The 18,633-nt window shown below is 40.4% G+C and overlaps 1 protein-coding gene across 1 annotated transcript; it reads left to right on the forward strand.

The window, feature by feature from the left end:
* Positions 1 to 1,277: 1,277 nt before the first annotated feature.
* Positions 1,278 to 17,556, forward strand: iqub (IQ motif and ubiquitin domain containing). The gene is made up of 14 exons (XM_069162650.1): positions 1,278 to 1,678; positions 2,191 to 2,301; positions 2,992 to 3,111; positions 4,051 to 4,185; positions 4,865 to 5,032; positions 6,443 to 6,618; positions 10,615 to 10,770; positions 11,111 to 11,321; positions 11,468 to 11,643; positions 13,528 to 13,698; positions 14,269 to 14,445; positions 15,361 to 15,609; positions 15,746 to 15,931; positions 16,917 to 17,556. The coding sequence occupies exons 1-14, from the start codon at positions 1,507 to 1,509 to the stop codon at positions 17,112 to 17,114; spliced, it is 2,406 nt and encodes an 801-aa protein (XP_069018751.1). The 5' UTR covers positions 1,278 to 1,506; the 3' UTR covers positions 17,115 to 17,556.
* Positions 17,557 to 18,633: the final 1,077 nt, after the last annotated feature.

Here is an 18,633-nt window from a genome sequence, read left to right on the forward strand (position 1 = left end):
GCATAAAAACTAAGACCAAAATATATAAACAAATCCAGAATCGGAAGCTTCTTGGGATACTCATGGCCAAGAAATTATCATATTTCTTTGTTATGAAATAATATAAACACACAATTCAGATTCGCGAAAGCCTGTTGACATTTCTCAGGACTTGACTCTGTCTATGGCAGCTGGTAGCATCAGTGTACAGTGTTTTTTTTTTTTGTTTTTTTTTTTAAAGATCAGATATTAAAAAGTGAGCTAAATGCTAGTAAATACTTTAAATAACATCATTCATTATACTTTTTCCACCAACAGGTGAACTGTTAGTGTTGAGCCCAGATATGGTCTAGATTGCTTGCAGATTTGTAGAAAGTATAGAAATGTTTTAATTAAAAAATTACAATTAGAAAGACTATGCATGATATTATTATGATCTCACGTAGTCTATGTGCACCAAAGCATGTCAAGCAAAAATGCAACAATGACTAATTTAAAGCACATATAATGTTACAACATAAAGATTTGCCTCATGAATGCATATTAAAAATAATCCAACACATTTTTCACTTTTCATGTTGTCACCTTTGTCAGTAATAGTGATTTGATGAGCTCATCTTGTGTTAGTCATGTAGGAATATATTCTGCAGGTTTAAAACCTTCTTTTGAGTTAAATTTGACAAAATGTATTTAAACATACATGCATACCTTTTATTAAATGTGGGCAATAAAAGTTAGTTGAGTAATACGTATGCTACACAAAACAAATGTGACAGCGAAAAAGATGGAAGTGTGATATATATAAATTAACATTAGCATAAATTTCAATAAAAACAGACCTACAAGTAATTATGTTTAACAGATTTTTATGTATGAAACTTTAGCCAATAAAAAAAAAAAATCAGCTGACAGTATTGATATTATATTTAGCATACTTTAATATAACTAAATGCCATTTAAGTTACATTATAATTTCCTTCTTCATAATTTTACGGGTTTTTTTTTTGGTCAACGACAAATACACCTTAAAAAATTATCTAGATTGAAAAATCACCTGCCTAAATATCAAAGTCCCAGATAGTCAAAGAGTAATAGCCTACCGCCTATATATATATATATATATATATATATATATATATATATATATATATATAGTTGGCTATATATATATATATATATTATTATTATTATTGTGTTTCGCTTTAACGTTATTATAACAAGGGAAGTGACGTTCCCTACTGTTGCTATAGAAATGTGTAAACTTTGCCGTTGCCAGGAGCAACGTTAGGAGGGCAGTGTTAGTTGCGCTTTGCTAGTTTAAATCTCTTAAACGGGAGTGATAAAACAGCAACGGCATCAAAGAAGACATTTAAATGACTGATGGTGAGCTAATCCTTCGCCGTGTTACCGCTGTCCATGCTGACTGAATTGATATGGCCGATTTACGGCACTTTAACAAGCCCTCACACAGCTATAGTTGAGCTATTGTTAGCAATTTAGGGTTCGCTAGTTAGTAATAAAACTGCCATGTCGGAGCAAAGAGAAAACGACCAAGAGGGGAAAGAGGAGGAGGAGGAGGAGGACAAAAACACGGAAACAAACCTACAACCAGGGGAACATTCTGCAGGGTTTCCTCCAGAGGATGGCAGAGAGCCGGACATCGATGGCGGAGAGGTGGCGGCAGGTTGTTCGGCTCCAGGTGAGTCCGGGCTGACCCAGAGGTCCACAACAAAGTTTCAAACACGGTGTCACACAGGTGTAACTCATTAGTTGGCTCTGTTCAACACCTTGAAGTAAGTTTATGCCATTGATAGAGTGCAATACACAAGGGCTGGCAAAAGGAAACTGTGTGGTCATATCTAATACATGTTTTTATCAATTAATTAATTACACCTGCTGTGAAATAAGTTCTGTTGTTCAGCAGTGCTCACGCTGAATTGTCCTTGGATTGTGATACAACCATCATCTTAACAATTGAGAGGTATCCTACATGCTGCATCTTCTTCGTACGGTTTATTTCTGACATAAGACACAATCAAGCTTGTGTAAAAACAGAATAGTACGGTGAAGATTTGCTCGAAAAATGTCCTCTAAAAACTTTAAAATCCCACATAAGTAAAACGTTCTCGCTGCACTAGCTTGCAAAATTCAAATGGTATAATGTGATTTTTTTTTTTTTTTTTTTTTTTTTTTTAATAATCATCTATGCAGAGGCTCCGGAGGATGCTGAAGAAGCTGAAACCCAAGCTGACATAACTGATGATGCCGTGCACCTTCCAGAGCCTCAAGAAACCGGAAATATTGGAAACTCAATAGAAACTGGTGAGATTCTCATTTAAAAAAAAGCTTAAAGACCCCAAACTCCCACATTTTTTTTTTTTTTTTTTTTTTTTTTTATATGAAGCGTTTCATTCGGTTCTCTGAGTCACAAAACATTATGTAAAAGCATAGATGTTTTAGGGCTTTTCTTATATTTGAGAAAATATTGTCCAATATTGATATTTAATATAAACTCACAGCAATAACATTTTTGTATATTTGGAGATAAAGTTTTAGCTGAATTTCAGGAGCAGGACCACGCCACAACCACTCCCCCACTTCCGGCCACACTCCTATAAATATCCACCCACTCTAGACCTCGGCCTGTTCACGTTTTCCACATCCCACCCTCCCTCCCTCCCTCTTGTTAAACCGTTTCACTTATGGTTATCATGTTTCATAGCCTTTATCCTTCCGTCCCACATGGAGATCTCGGGGATCTGCAAGGCCCGGGAGCCGCAGTGGATCCTCGACTAAGCCTTCCCCAAACCGCGAAACTCTCACCCCGGCTTAATCTCCCCCAATCAATGAAGGTTCGCCCTCGGCCGAGGCGGGGTCCTAGCTAGTGAAGTACCGATTAGGTTGACCATTTGGCAGGAAAACTGACATACCCGTTCAAAAACAAATAGTGATTGACAAGTGTAATTGTTATTGCGATTTAGGGGTGTTTAGTGGTAAAAAAATGTTTTCTAGATTGTGCGGATGTGCTGGAGTCGGTGGAAGAAGCTGAAACTGAGGCCGATTTGCCCGATGATGCTGAGCAGCTTAAACAGCCCCGAAAAACAGAAAACGCTGGAGACTCAACAGCGACAGGTGAGCCATAGGAATATTTTAGAATATGAACTGGACCCTAGGTTCAAATTCAAAACGTTTAATATAATTGGTTTTGTTTTATATCATGAAACAACCATGATATACAGAAATAACTATGATACAAAAAAACAACAACTGAAAACCCAAACAAAGAACGTAAATTCAGTAGAATTACTTTTTCAAAATGTTTTACCGTCAGCAATTATATTTAATATGTTGTACAGAATGCCATATGTTTGACAATGATTTTTTTTTTTTTTAATTCATGAGATTTATTCAATTTATTCTGTTGATTTCTACATATCCTTATAACGATAATGGCACGGTGGTGCAGTGGTTAGCATTGTCGCCTCACAGCAAAAAGGTTCCGGGTTCGAATCCGGTCCTGGGCCTTTCTGTGCGGAGTTTGCATGTTCTCCCTGTGCTTGCGTGGGTTCTCTCCAGGTTCTCCGGCTTCCTCCCATTATCCAAAAACATGCACCTCAGGTCAGGTTGCCTGGCGCCACGCTAGTGGCAGCCTGTTGCAGCAGCTCCCACCTGAGAGCCCCCCTGCTGTAGCGAAGAAATTTCCCCTCGGGGATTAATAAAGTGTATAAAATAAAAAAAATAACACCACATGTTGGCCCACTGAGACTGATCTGTTTACAGCGTGATTCATTCTCATTTATCGCACATTAATGGCATTTTAATTTTAGTTTGTTATATTTGTGAAGTGGTAAAATACGGAGGCATAATATAAACATACCAAAATAATGCAGATCTTACCTGTTTGTTGCCATATGTTTTTATATGCTTATATGTTTTTGTGGGGATTTTTTCCACTCTATTTGTATTATTGGTAGCACTAACTTTCTTGATCTATCGATCGATCAATCGATCGACCGACCAACTGAAACCCACAGACTATGAGTCTGAGAGTGTCTCTCTGTGCGGTTGCAGTGAAGGTGGTGCTGGTGCCGGAGGGTCATGTGATGACTGTAGCTTTCGCCATCGGTCTCAGCGTTTGGGAGCTGAAATGTCACCTGGCCTCAGAGCTCAGAGTCCCTGTGGAGGTGCTGCAGATCTCTCTGGACGGTACATCTCTTTTTCTCTACCCCTCCAGGGTTTGAAGGATTGTAAGAACGATTAGAACACACAACACACATTAGACTGATGGTTCTCCAATTCTCACGCCCCATGAAGGCCGAGACATTTTAAAACTGCTGCAGCTCATCTGCCTTCTTCATGGGTAAATAGATTTTCATTTTTCATTTCAATTCATGACAATACCTCGGGAACATTGATATTTTTCATCTGTGTGCAAAAAAACAGCTCTCCTGGTATGTTACAAGTTAACCCAAGAGCAAAAATATTTGAATATAATTTAGATTCAAGTGACATGTTTGACTGATGACTGCCATCGTTTTATCTTTTCCTCCCCGTGAAATTGTTGTCTATCCTGTCCTTTACAGTGGTTTACATGCCGCTGGTGCCTGTTCTGCAAATTGGAAACAACTGCGCTAGATTCACAGAAATACTTTTTTCAGAGCTGCATACACGATGGAAACGAATGCTGTTTGATTTTTATTGGGAAAAACAGTATTTTATGAAATATGTTCCACACACACAGTCATTCATTGTGTGGAATGTTTCACTTACATTGACTCAGCAGCATGTGGCCAATAGAAGAACTCCAGCTGACAGTACCTAACTTCACTTGTCGCATTTCAGTCTCATGTTTAAACGACTGGTTGGTCGGGGGATGTTTTTGCAGGCAGAGCGGTGGAGGAGCAGCACAGCCTGATGGAGCTCGGCATCCGGCCTCACAGCTCCACCCGGATGGAGATGAGCTCCACCGACCCGAGCTCCCACCCGCTCCGCCCTCTCCGTCCCCCGCAGCACGACAGCATGCCGGATGTGATCACTGTCCAAGTCCAAACAGGTATGAATGCCCGGCCTCTGCTCTGTCCTCTACACACTGGATGTGGAAGCAGCTGTTTGCTAACATGCACCACAGAAAGATTAGTGGATATGAGCATTTTTTTTTTTTTTTTTTTTGCCGAGAGTAAGAACGAAAGCTCAGGTAACTCTGTTAGTCCAAATGACTCTTGGGGGCCCTTCAAAACATGGCCCATGGTTGAGTAAAACTGCTGACCATTGTTGTAGAGGTTTGTCTCGTACTGCACCTCTTTAGAGCGAAAGAAATAATATCTGCAAATGAAGAACAGGAAAACCTTTCTTGGATACTGAGGCTGAAGTTGGCCACTGGAATAATTAAAATGATTTTACTGTGTTTAATTATAATTGATAATAATGATAAATGTATTGTTATTATTTAGTTTTTTTTTAATGAGCAAAAATATGTATGAAGTTCATTTTCATCTAAATACATTCAACTGACAATTAAAAAACAGTATGTCAAATAAAAAAATAAAAATTCTAAATCAACTATTAGGGGGGCTGTGGCTCAGACAGTAGAGTGGGTTGAACCCTAATCGGAAGGTTGGTGGTTCAATCCCCAGCTCCTCCTGTCCACATGCCCAAGTGTCCCTGAGCAAGACACTGAACCCTAAGTTGCTCCCAATGGTGTACCATCAGTGTGTGAATGTGCTCCTGATGGCAGCACCTTGCATGGTGATCTGTCTCATTAGTGTGTGAATGGGAAAACTATGTTAAAGCGCTTTGAGACCAAAAGGTGATAAAGCGCTATACAAGTACAGACCATTTACTATTTATTCAATTCTAAAATATTGAATAGAATAGAATTGTTCACTGACAAATATCCCCTTATGTTTATTAATCATATGCTTAATATAATCAATCTATAGTAATAACTAATACAAATTAAATTATTATTTAAGATATATGAATTAGTAGGAAACATTATATAAAGACTCTGCAGTAACAACAAAAATTGACAATACATTTGGTAGATAAGGATTTCCAAATTTCTTTGTGTTATGTTATTTTATCTTATAGAATAAAGCACAGCTACTTTAGTTTATGATGTTATTTTTTAATCTTTGTTCTGTTGGATTTTGGATCAGACATCAAATGACAGAAAAACTCCACAAACTGATTATTCTACTTCACACTCTCCATAAACTATGATATCATGATAAAGGAATACAATGGAAATAAGCAATAGGTATTTATTGTGTATTTTTATCCTCAATAATATATATATATATATATATATATATTTTTTTTTATATGAAGTCCGTTGTGATAAACCTGCCATATATGCTTTAAATTTTGTCAAATAAATCTCTATCTATCTACTCTGGCTTTAAACTAATTAAAACACACCCATCTCTGAACATAGTTCCATTATTGTCTCTCTCACTTCCAGACAAGGGGGCGTTCCAGGAGGTGGTGGTGGAGATCGAGCGTCCCTGCCAGCGGAAGGCCTTCCTGGGCGGTTACAGGCACCAGCTGACGGGGGCGGAGTACCACCATGCCGCTGTCCAGACCCTGCCCAAGAGAAGACCTGACAGAGGGGTGGTGGTCTTCAGCCGTGACACGCAGGTACGGCACAGAGCTTCAAAACAAATCGATCACATGGAAATAATGCGATCATTTTATTTGCCAACACAATTCAAGCATAATAAAAAAAAAAAACATGGGAAAAGAATAGAAAACAAGGATTTAAAACTTCAACAAAACACATTAAATCGCAGAGAGCAATACCAGCAGTTTAAAGCCAGATGTGTGTGTGTGTGTGTGTGTGTGTGTGTGTGTGTGTGTGTGTGGTGCCTTTAAAGGTCACTCATTACGGCAAAGCAGCGTACTCATTCAGGCATGTGACAGAAGATGTGCAAATTGATCAATCTAATTATAGAGAAAGAGAAAGAGTGTAAATGAGCCTCTTGAACCAGGAGACAGAGAACAAATGGTCACAGAAACACCTCCCTGAGTTTTGTGTAATATTTAATTAGTTTCATTCTGTTATTCTTTTACATTTTATTATCTGTATAAAGACACGATTTTTGTTTTGAATCACTTGAAATAGCCACGAATTGGGTTTTGCGTGATTAAAACCTATTACCAGGATACGTTGTATTTTAAATCACTGCTTCATTATCTAGTTCATTAATCACTTTTAGATTTATCTGTGCTTCCAGATAATCTACAACATTTGTTTCCCTACATTTATTTGCTACTTGTAAATAATGGTCAGTAAGATTTAAAGTCAAATAATTTGTAACACTAACTGCTGCATCAAAGCTGATTTGTGATGTTTTTTTTATTTTTATAAATGTTTTTTTTTTAAGCCACAGAAGATGACAGATACAAGCATTGCATTTCATGTTTTTCATCAACAACAGCAGCATACTAACATTGCGTCAGGCCTTCCTTTGCTCTCAAACAATCTCACTTTTTAATGTCATGGATTCCACCAGATGTTTAAAACCTTCCTTTGACATTCTGCTCCATGTTGACATGATTGCATCACATCATTTCTGCAGATTTGTCAGCTGCACATTGATGCTGTGAATCTACCACATCCCCTCAGGTGGTCTGCTGTGGATTTCAGATCTGGAGAAGCCACTTGAAATCCATTAAACTCAATGTCAGTGTTATGTAGTAGCAAGATGGTGAATTGTGGCCATAAAGGGAGGCATTTGGTCACTAATAAAAAACAAAATGGGCTGAGGCAGTCACATCATGACTGACTGGTATTAAGGAAAGAAAAGAATGACCTCTCAAAAAAGCCTTGACTTATGACCCAAACCAGGTTTGGTCCATGGATTCATGCTTTTGATGTCACATTGTGAGCCGGCCATCAGCAGCTTCAGCAGACATGGAGATTGATCAAACCTGTGCAGTGTTCATGATGGCGTACTTTATGTACTAACACTCGCTATTTTGAGTGCACAAGTGCTTGTTTGAGACGAGCCAGCCGGGAGCAGTTCCGATCGCCGGCAATCGGTGCACAACGCATGCCGGTTAGATTTTCGTTCGGCTTTGCACCAGTCTGAGCCCGACTTGCTCTCACGTCATTTAGTGTCACCAGCATTTGCTCTCCTCTGACTGCGCCGCCTCAATTCAATTTTATTTGATTTTATTTATTTAGCGTCAAATCCCAACACAGGTTACTTCATGGCACTTAAGACATTAAAGTCCTTACAGCAGAACTTTACAACATTATACAGAGAAAAATACAATGAGGAAAAACTCCCTCTTAACAGGAAGAACCCTCCGACAGAACCAGGCTCAAAGGTGGGCGGCCATCTGTCTCGATCTGTTGGGGTGAGAGGAGAGCAGAGAGAGAAAAGAACAGCATAGAGATAGAAGAGACATTCACAGAGCAGATACATACAGCTCCATGGCCGGGACATCTGCAAAAGCGAGCGAGGGAACTGTATGGAGAGGCAACAGACAATAAGCAAAAACTATGGGAGAGAAAAAGCATGAAGTTAATGAGATGTAATGCTGAGGTATGTATAGAGAGTGAAAGAGTGAGAGGAAAGAAGCTCAGCGCATCACGAGGTCCCCCAGCAGCCTCGGCCTATAACAGCATGATGGGAAACGCTTGGCTCTCACCTGATCTAACAGCTGATTGGTTCAGATGTTGCCTCAACAGTATTATGTTTTATACAAACTTTTATTTTTGTAGAAAAGGAGACATTCAGATTGTATTTTTCCAATTCGGAAGGTTTCATCCTTGAACAGAATACAAGTTGTTTGATGTTGACGTTTATCAGTCAGAGGATCAATACATTCCGATTATTGATCAATAGCATCCTCACAATATGTCACAGTTCAATCTATTGTATGTTAACATTTCACTGATTTAATTTATTGAAGTATTTAATGAGCTAAAAACGCTGGGTCAGTGGGATGTGAGAATTCTTATTAGTATATTTCTGTAGTTTTAGAGGGACAGGTTCCTCAGCTGATTTATTTACAGTTGCAAACTGATGAGATGCAGATGACATGAGAATTTGTGTGAACTGAAGTTTGAACCATAAACAGAGATCACAGATCACCTGCGCAATATTGTCTCCTCTGTCATTAATAACATAATCAGACATTGCATACAATGTTTTTTTTCTGGTCAGTGCAGAACGGCAGTGTTCGATTTGAAACGACACTACTCTGTCAAAAAAATCCTGCACTACACAAGTAAGAGTCCTAACATGCCAGAGCAGTATTTGTTAGTGTACTAATGGAACTGCGTCATTTAGAATGCAGCACAGGTGTCGTTCTTCCGGTCATTAACTGTCCAGTTTCAGCGAGGCTGTCATCACCGCAGTCTCAGATTTCTGTTCCTGGCTGACGGGAGCAGAACTTCTGCTCTGGTAGCCCGTCCGGCTCACGGTTGGACATGTTTGCTTCTCTGCTCAGAACAGTTTCAAAGAGTTACTTTGAGTTACTGTTGCCTTTCTGTCCGCCCTGATCAGTCCTCATCCTTCGACCTCTTGAACTGATGCTCACTGGATATTTTTTTTTTAATGTCTTTGCACCATTTAAACCCTAAAGAACTGCATGAATAAGCAGATACTGTATGCAGGTGTTCTCAATTAAGGTATAATGGCTTATGCCACAGGTATATGACATCGCCTCCAGCCTGCTGGTCTTCTTTTTTTATTTGCTGTATGTGAGCACATTTTCACCCCAGTACACAGCTTCAGTAACACAAGATAATGAAAATAGTTCAGAAAACATCTTTCACCCTCCTTGCAGTTATCTCTGCAAAACTCTTCCACACTGGCCACAGGAGTAAGGCTTTTCTCCAGTGTGGCTACGCTGATGGATCTTCAAACTCTCTGATGTCTTGAAGCTCTTCCCACACTGGTCCCAGTGGTGTGGTTTCTCTACAGTGCTGTTAGGCTGATCCAGCTGTCCTTCACTGAACCTATCCTCATCCTCATCATGAGGTCTGCCTGCGATTTTGCAGTTCTGATTCTACAAATCAAAAAAGGCCAATTTGAGAGTTTTGATTTCGGTAGATCATCTTTCAACTAGAAAAGGCTTTTTCTAATAAAAATGTAAGAATTCACTTAAAAAAAAAAAACATATTAAAATCATATGCCAGCAAGAAATAATGTGTAATGTGTCATTCTTATTTAATATAGGAATATTTTTGTATAACTAAAAAAATAGGTTGCAGTTGACAAGCTTGTGCTCAAGTTCTAAAGTTCTACTACGCAGGTAACTATGACAAGAACCATTAAACTACATGTAAATTAAATACAATTTGCTAACGTTTATTTCTACTGTGACTGTTAGCAAAGGCGTTCATTGTATTCTGACAATCAACTGCAACTGTTTAGAAAAAAAAATTTGAACAATAAAACTATACACCTCTAAACTGTTGACCATCAATTACAAATGAAACAGCAGGAAAAAAATTAATTCTTACCGTTGTGTTAATAATGTTACATTCTTGATTATTTGTGTCTGGCTGTCCTCACACACACAGGTTGGAAAGATGCGCTGATGGTTTCTATGGAAACCAAAGCTGAATGCTGCTCAAAAAGGTTCCAAGTCCATGATTGTTGTTTTTCTCTCTGTTAGACAGTGGAGATGCAGTCACAGGCTCAGCAATGTCCAGTCAACGTCTCCATCCAGATGACCGGAATTGGCTGCTACGTCTCCTGTATGAATGACACACTGGTTGTCCCCGGGAAGTACATCACTGCCGATGAGTTCCACGACAGGAGGCTGAGAGCTGTGGGTGGACAGTGTGGGATTATAACGCATGATGGGTTTTAGAGTACCAGTTCAAAGTTCGGACACACGTACTACACACTTACTATTTTACCTTCTCTGCATCTCACAAAGTTCACAAATGTAGACTCATCATAGTAAAGTCCAAATTTACGCTGGTTTAATGTCACTATTGTCTTCCAGTTGAGATTTTCTGCTATTTGGACTCTTAAAGCATAAATATGGGCTTTGATCTGAGGTGCTGTTCATTCATTTTTGCTTTTACTTTATTGCTTGTTTTCACTTTGAATATAAAACGTGTCCAGTACAGGTTGGTAACATTTATGTCTTGTCACCCACCCAGGTGATCCGTCTGCAGTCGTTCACTCGGCGCTGGCTGGCCCAGCAGGCGGTGGACCAGGTGAGGAGGGAACGAGACCGGCGGCTGGCCTGGCTGGAGATGCGGGAGAGGAGTTGGAGGGAGGAGAAGGAAGAGCAGATAAGAGACCGCCACCAGCGCTGGATGAAACCGCAGAGGAGGGAGGACTTCAACCTGCTGTATCACGCTCTGGAGAGTAGGTCTAAAGAAGGTCTCGCTTTGTTTGACATCCGTAAAGGAAGTTTGATGATTAAAATGTGTTAACTCTGTGTGTGTGTGTGTGTGTGTGTGTGTGTGTGTGTGTGTGTGTGTGTGTGTGTGTGTGTGTGTGTAATGTTTCAGAGTGGAGGAGAGAGGAGGAGCTGGGCATCAACTCGTCCCTGAGAGGAGCTGAGAGGAAGGCAGCTCTCTGCTTGCTGCTGGAGCAGGAGACGCAGTTCATCGCTGCCATCGGACAACATCGCATCGCCGTCCAGGGCAGCAACTACGACAGGGTCGTCGGGAACTTCCTGAACAAGGTCAGAGGTCACTCCCACTCCTCTCTTAATCCAAAAACAGCATAGTTTTTATTTCCAATTATGAATCTTAAATTATACTGATGTTAGAATTAGGGATGCAACTAACAGTTATTTACACTGGTTACTGGGTCAGTAGAGGAAAACAATTGATACGTTGATCCGCGTTATTGTCAGGTCTTTGAATTCAGTCTCCTCAAAAAAAGACGTCAGAAGATAAAAAAGTTTTCTGTGTCTCAATATGGCTTGTCGATAGATGTTACATATCTATGAAGTAAAGGTTGGATTATTTTACTGTGGAAGCTGTTAAATCCTTTTTTTCTTTAGTTTTAACCAGCAGTCTGCTTGTAAGCTCATCAACTCATAATGAGTTTTAAGAATAGCAGAAAGTTACATCTGCAAGGTCATGCTCAACAATTATCTATCATAAGAATCATTGTTATGTAAACCTGTGAAATACAGATATATGTGACACAAAGTGGATTATAAAAGTCTGAGACCACTAGTGCAGATGGTACAGTGGGTTGCCCTCTACCATCAGTACTTCATCAGGACTTATTTTTCACCTTGTTTTCCCTCCTGAGAAGTATGACTGTAGTTTCCGTGATGCTACTTGTCCACTAAGCTACCGGACATCCTTCTTTTAACAGGACTTTAGCTGATTGGAGTCTTTATTATTTTCTTTTAGTAAACTATGTTCCTGTGATCAAGTCGATTTTCTATCTCTCACTGAGCAAAGTTTTATATATTGATATGCTGATGGTGTGGTCACTTTTTGGTCTGCCTGATTGTGCTCTGGATACAACTGAGACCTTCAGACTAGCCCTGATTTGAAGCTGAGAAAAAACCCCTTTGCTTCGAATAACAATTTGACTTCTGACACTTGAAACATGAGGTACAGTCATATTTGTATTGGGTAAACAATGGTTGCTAGTTGATTTACTTGAACAAGCATCTGATAATTCAAGAGTGTCATCTGAATGCTGTTTCAATGGAAGGATACAGCTCAAGGAAATCTGACCCTGGACAAAAACTTTAACATGGTTCATGCCACTTATTTGCTTCAGTTTAATTTCTGGCCTATAAAATGTGGTGAATTTAAATATTTTTTAAATTTTACATGTCTGAACCTGTGTTTTTAAACTTTTTTTTTTTTTTTAAATGACAGATTTTCAATGTGGACTCAGACTTTTGGACATCGCTGAATATGATATTATATTAATGTTCTTCATAAAAAAATGTGGAGGTTTTATCGCTCCTGCTGAATTTTCATTATTTTTTTTAGCAGTATGGCCATACTGCTCAAAAAATGATTTAATACCTTCGTCACAAAGGTATTAAATGACATTCGGTGTGGTATTAGTGTTACATTTCATTTGGGGACACTGCAGATCAAGCATGTTAATCACAGTTATCTTTTGATCCTTTTAAATAATGCTTATATATTTTACAATATTAAAATGAGCAGTAGGTGTAGTCGCAGAAAGATAAATAAGTGGTGGGAGACTGAGAAGAACAGGGGGGCAAAAGTAGAACGTGTCAAGTGTAAGAAGTAGTCGTAAAAGTTGTAGAAATTAGAGTAGTGGGAGTAATAAGATGAGGAAGTATTGGTGGGAGTTCTGTAAGAGAAAAGTTGTAGGAATAGTAGGGCTTGAGGTAAATGTAATAGTTGTACTGTAATATCAGTAGAAGTTGTAGTACTACCATTACCTCCAATTATAAACACTGCAGAAATAGTTGCAGTCATAGGAAGAGAGGTATTTCGAGTAAATGTAGAAGTAGTAATCTTATTATAAAGTATAGCAGTAGTAGAAACAAAAGCAGTGTTATCAGCAGGAGTGTTATTACCATTAGCAGAAGTGCAAACAGTGTTGCGTGTCTGCTCAGGCCGCAGCTCCTCATCAGTGGCGAGCAGCAGACGGTCGTCTGATCGAGATGGACAGTCCTCACACCATCAGAGCCAGAGAGCTGCGAGATCTCTACAACAACATCGGCCCGTCCGACAGCAGCCATGAGGAGAGACTGCATGTCCTCATGACACTTAAACACACCGTCAGGGTAGCACGCACGAAAACAAACACACACACACACACACACACACACACACACACACACACACACACACACACACACACACACACACACACACACACACACTGCTGTTTAACAATCAGTATTACTGTAAAAGTTAGCCAGGCATTATCTGGTGTCTTGTTTGATCTTTTTTACAAAAGTAAAGGTAGTAGGAGTGAATCACATACAGTTCATAAAATTAGAATAATCTCAAACTGATCTGTTAATAAGCAGAACATTCCCTATCATAGAAAAGCAAACAAATTATACATGAAAACTTCTACTTCCATAAAAATGTCTTAAAAACACTTACATTAAAAAAAAAAAAAAATGTAACAGAAACAGGATTGACAGCACCCTTCGAAAGAAAAGTCGATGCTTGGTACACATAGGATTTCACAGACATAATAATACCTTGTTCATAACTTATGACCTGAAAACACAACACTTAGTACGTCACAACACTACAACTTCTGTTTTGAATGACCATTCACGGTGCACGGAGAAGTATTTTTTTTATTGTTGGTCGCATTGTTATCTATCCTTATTGGACAGGAGCACGAGTGTCAGCTGACCCGGGACATCGTGGATTTGATTGACAGGGAGGTAGACTTGATGACCCGAGGGGTGAAGAGAGCCAGTCTGGAAGGGCTCAGGAAGAGAATCTCTACTTTGTTCCTGCAGTACATTAAAACACCAGCGTTCAACCCAGAGGTGGCCAAACATCTTAAGGTGAGCAAAGAGCCCTCCTGGGGCCTGTTTCACAAAACCTAGGTAAAGGATTAAGGCAGGATTTTCCAGGTATCCTGGCTTAATTAAGCTTTGGTTCGGTTTCACAAAAGGAGTAGCATATAAATTACCATGGAGATTTATTCTGTGAAACTTGCCTGGTCCAGATCAGGCTAACAGCCAGGTTTACTTAATCCTGGTGCCTTTCAGTCAGTGTTTAATCTGATCAGAAATCAATTTCTTAGTTATTCCCTGTCAAAGGGAAGTATTGCTACAAAATAAATAATGAAAGCAGTTTTCCTTTATAATCTTCAATGTAAATAATATGAGTAACATTAACTTCCTCTGCTCACTTTTAAGGCATTAAGGTGTACAACTGATAATTTGAGCCATTAACTCTTTGAAGTAGGCTATAGAATTATGACAGTTTTAGTTAAGGTCTGTGGTCAGTAAATATTTATTGTTTGAAAACTACACATTCAGTCAGTCCACTACTGTCTGCCACACCTGTTGAGCTCCTTAATTAAAGCAGCAGTGTTCTTTTTCACATTTTGTCCTTTTCCGCCTCGTATGCTTCCATTAAAAGCTGTTTCTCACTCGGATTAAAGCATGCAAGCGCCTCTCCATTTCTCCATCAGTGAATCGGTGATCTACCTCGTGGTCTTTTGAAGACAGCCGTGAATGCGCATTTATCCGGATTACTTACACCTGGTTTGAGCTAGCCACACCTGATCAACCAGCCTTGGCAATTGTGAAACCGCTGAAGCCAGGATGAACTGACTGGGCTAGATCAAGCCTAACTTTTCTCCGTTATCCTGGATATCTTAATTCTGCTTTTGTGAAACAGGCCGCTGGTCTGGAATCATATGTTTTTGGAACACTTGACTATAAACTATCTAACTGAAAATCTATCCCCAGGTTCCCCAGAATCCCTCCGAGCTGAAAAACGACATGCGCCTCTGCCGCTGCTGTCACCGTTACCTGCGGTCTGCTGACTTCAGCGTCTCTGCCAGCGGCCATGTTATCAACTGTTGCCGGCACTGTGCGCGGCTCGACAACATAGCTCGACCCCGCGATGACTTATCCTTCTACAAAAACATCCTGAGGAAGCTGAGAACCGATGAGCAGCAACTCAACGAAGAAGCCAAGATTCCCTTCCTGCTGCAGGTAAATGATGCTTTCCACAGTGTGTATTTTGTGTTTCATTCATCAAAGAGAATTCTGTCTGTTTCCTGCACGTTTTACCGTGATGCTCTCGACAGTGCAGAAAGCCCAAAACCCAAACATCTGCTTCCCTTTTCAGGTGGAGGACATGCGCTACCTTGTGGAGGTGGTGTGGGCGTGCCGCTCGGCCCTCCACGCCGGCAGCGACCTCTACAGCCTGATGTTTGTTCGCTGGGAGCGTCAGATGGACTGGAGCCCCTGGAACTGCATCTTGTTGTCCAAAGAAGAGACGTCTGCTCACTTAGAGTTGGAGGACCTCCACAAGGTCTGTCCATTTCAAGATTTATACTCGCATCACACATGTGGACTCATCTGACGTACAGTCTGTATGAGGTTTATGCATTTCCACCCAGTGGTAGTGCCATTATGACTAATATTAATAGTCACATTCAAAGTTAGCACTGTCACCTCACAGCAAAAAAGGTTCCGGGTTTGAATCCGGTCCTGGGCCTTTCTGTGCGGAGTTTGCATGTTCTCCCTGTGCTTGCGTGGGTTCTCTCCGGGTTCTCCGGCTTCCTCCCATCATCCAAAAACATGCACCTCAGGTCAGGTTACCTGGCGCCGCGCTAGTGGCAGCCTGCTGCAGCATCTCCCCCCTGAGAGCCCCCCTGCTGTAGTGAAGAAATTTCCCCTCGGGGATTAATAAAGTGTATAAAATCAAAAAAATCAAAATCAAATTTTGTTTTAGCTCACAGTAATTCAAAAGGAAGGAAGGAACCTTTCCTTAGAACCTAACTGAACCTTTAAAGGACTTCAGGAACTTTTTGGTGACAAGAACCAGTTTAACTCAACAGTGTCAATAGTGTCATAAAGTTCCTGGGTTTCATTCAATGGCCGTTAGTCAGCTAACACAGGTAAAGTTCATGAGTTTCTGAAATAGTTCATTTCTCAAATAGTTCCTTATTATTGTGTTATAATAAGTCATTTATTCACATCTTCTGTTCCTGGATGTATTTTAGCCTCTTTTTTTTTTAAAGCTTTATGACATCAGAACGATTTTAATCAAGCTCTTTGAAAACTTTTTGAAAAGCTTTTTTTGGACATTTGAAGGTTCTGATCAGTCTTTGAAAGGAAAGCTCACATATTTGACCTTCTAACAGATGGTTTGCACATTTTCTGGTGCTGTCAAATGAACTTCCCAAACCAGCTGTTGCACCAACTGAGTAACCCCACCCCCTCCCTGTGTGTGTGTGTGTGTGTGTGTGTGTGTGTGTGTGTGTGTGTGTGTGTGTGTGCGTGTGCGTGCTCAGGCTTACGAGACGACGTACATTCGCGGAATCGAGCAGAAACACACACTGGCTCGACGCCACTTCAGCCAGATCCCCATCATAGCTGAGTACCTGCACTCTCAGCCAGCTGCTGCTTTGGGCAACCAGCTCATCTTCAAGCCCGTCACCACGGCGACAGGCAGGCACGCCACCAACACCAAACCGGCCTCAGATCATTAAGAAACACCCTTTTGTGTGTGTGTGTTTCAGTTTCTGCAAAGACAAACCTCTCTTTCTCTCTCTTTCGTTTGTTTCTCTCTTCCTGTGATGTGTAACAAATTAAAAGAGGATTTCACAGCAGTGATGCAGGCAGATGCTCTCTCACCCAGGTTACAACGAGGCTGAGGGGTAAAATGTGTTGCGATCATTATCTTGAGAAAATTCTCACGCATAGTTAACATTTCATTAACATGGTATAATTTTTAACAGGTCTAACGGCATGCTCACACATGTCCAGGGCAAGTGGAGATGTAGTTTGATTTTACAGAATGTTCAATAAATTAAAACCACAGTGAAAGATGTTATATATTTTAAATAATAGATTTTTTTTAAGTGCTTTTTTTCTTCATCAAGTTGTTTCTTAAATTGTCAGATGTAATTATGTAATGATTTTTGGGTGGATGGATCAAAGAAAATGAACATCTTCGTACGCCTATGTACTCCCATTTCATTCTAAACATCGAACAAAAAGTTTGAACATTTGTGTTTGGTAGATTATTTCTCTGTTGTAACAATGCTTCTTGGCAATACATTGTATACCGTTGGAAAGCCTGTTAATTTCCCTTTTAAACGGTGCCCCATTTGTAAGGAACATGCATTTGTGAGATGAGCAGCACAGTCGAGTATGTGGGTTGCGCCCATGAAAGATTTGCCAAATCTTCTCTGACAATGCCAAACAGCTTATTCTGCTGTTGCTATTGACTCTTGTTTGGTGGATTGGATGATTGAAGTCCATCACTAACAAGGAAGAAACAAGACATATTGGCAATTTTACAATTTATTCATTTAGCAAACGGTCAGGAGCCTCAGTAGCATCTGGAAGAACCATACACAGCCACAACAGCTTGGCCCCTCCTCCTCATGCTGGTCACCAGCCTGGCACCTCCTCCTCATGCTGGTCACCAGCCTGGCACCTCCTCCTCATGCTGGTCACCAGCCTGGCACCTCCTCCTCATGCTGGTCACCAGCCTGTGGAGAAATGGTTGCAGAATCTCATCTCGATATCTCTCTGCATTAAGATTGCCTCCAATGAAGACAAGCCTTGTTTTTCCAGTGATGGAGATGAGACACCATCACACTGCCTCCATCAAAAGGTGTTACTCTATCGGTGCAGCAATCATTATAGCGTTCTCCCCGTCTTCTCCACACTTTGACCCTACGATCCAACTTCCGTGGGCAGAATCTGGACTCATCGCTGAACATAACGTTCCTCCACATGTTCAGGTTCCAGTGCAGGTGTTGCCGACACCAGCGCAAACGTGCCTAATCAGGCACCTGATTGCCAGCACCTGGAGGTACCAGAAGCTCAAAACGAGTCAATAGCAACAGCAGAATAAGATGTTTGGCATTGGCAGAGAAGATTTGGCAAATCTTTCATGGGCGCAATCCACATACTCGACTGTGCTGCTCATCCCACAAATGCTTGTTCCTTACAAATGGGGCACCGATTAAAAGGGAAATTAACAGGCTTTCCAACGGT

The sequence above is a fragment of the Embiotoca jacksoni genome, unplaced genomic scaffold, assembly GCF_022577435.1.
Source record: "Embiotoca jacksoni isolate LCO1_2020_lvr unplaced genomic scaffold, fEmbJac1.0.p SCAF_3, whole genome shotgun sequence".
NCBI classification, from domain to species: Eukaryota; Metazoa; Chordata; class Actinopteri; family Embiotocidae; genus Embiotoca; species Embiotoca jacksoni.

Coding starts and splice junctions, on each gene's coding strand:
- iqub (XM_069162650.1), top strand. CDS start 1,507: ATGTCGGAGCAAAGAGAAAACGACCAAGAGGGGAAAGAGGAGGAGGAG. Junction 3,112..4,050: donor TGGAGACTCAACAGCGACAG/GTGAGCCATAGG, acceptor GTGCGGTTGCAG/TGAAGGTGGTGCTGGTGCCG. Junction 11,644..13,527: donor TCGGGAACTTCCTGAACAAG/GTCAGAGGTCAC, acceptor GTGTCTGCTCAG/GCCGCAGCTCCTCATCAGTG.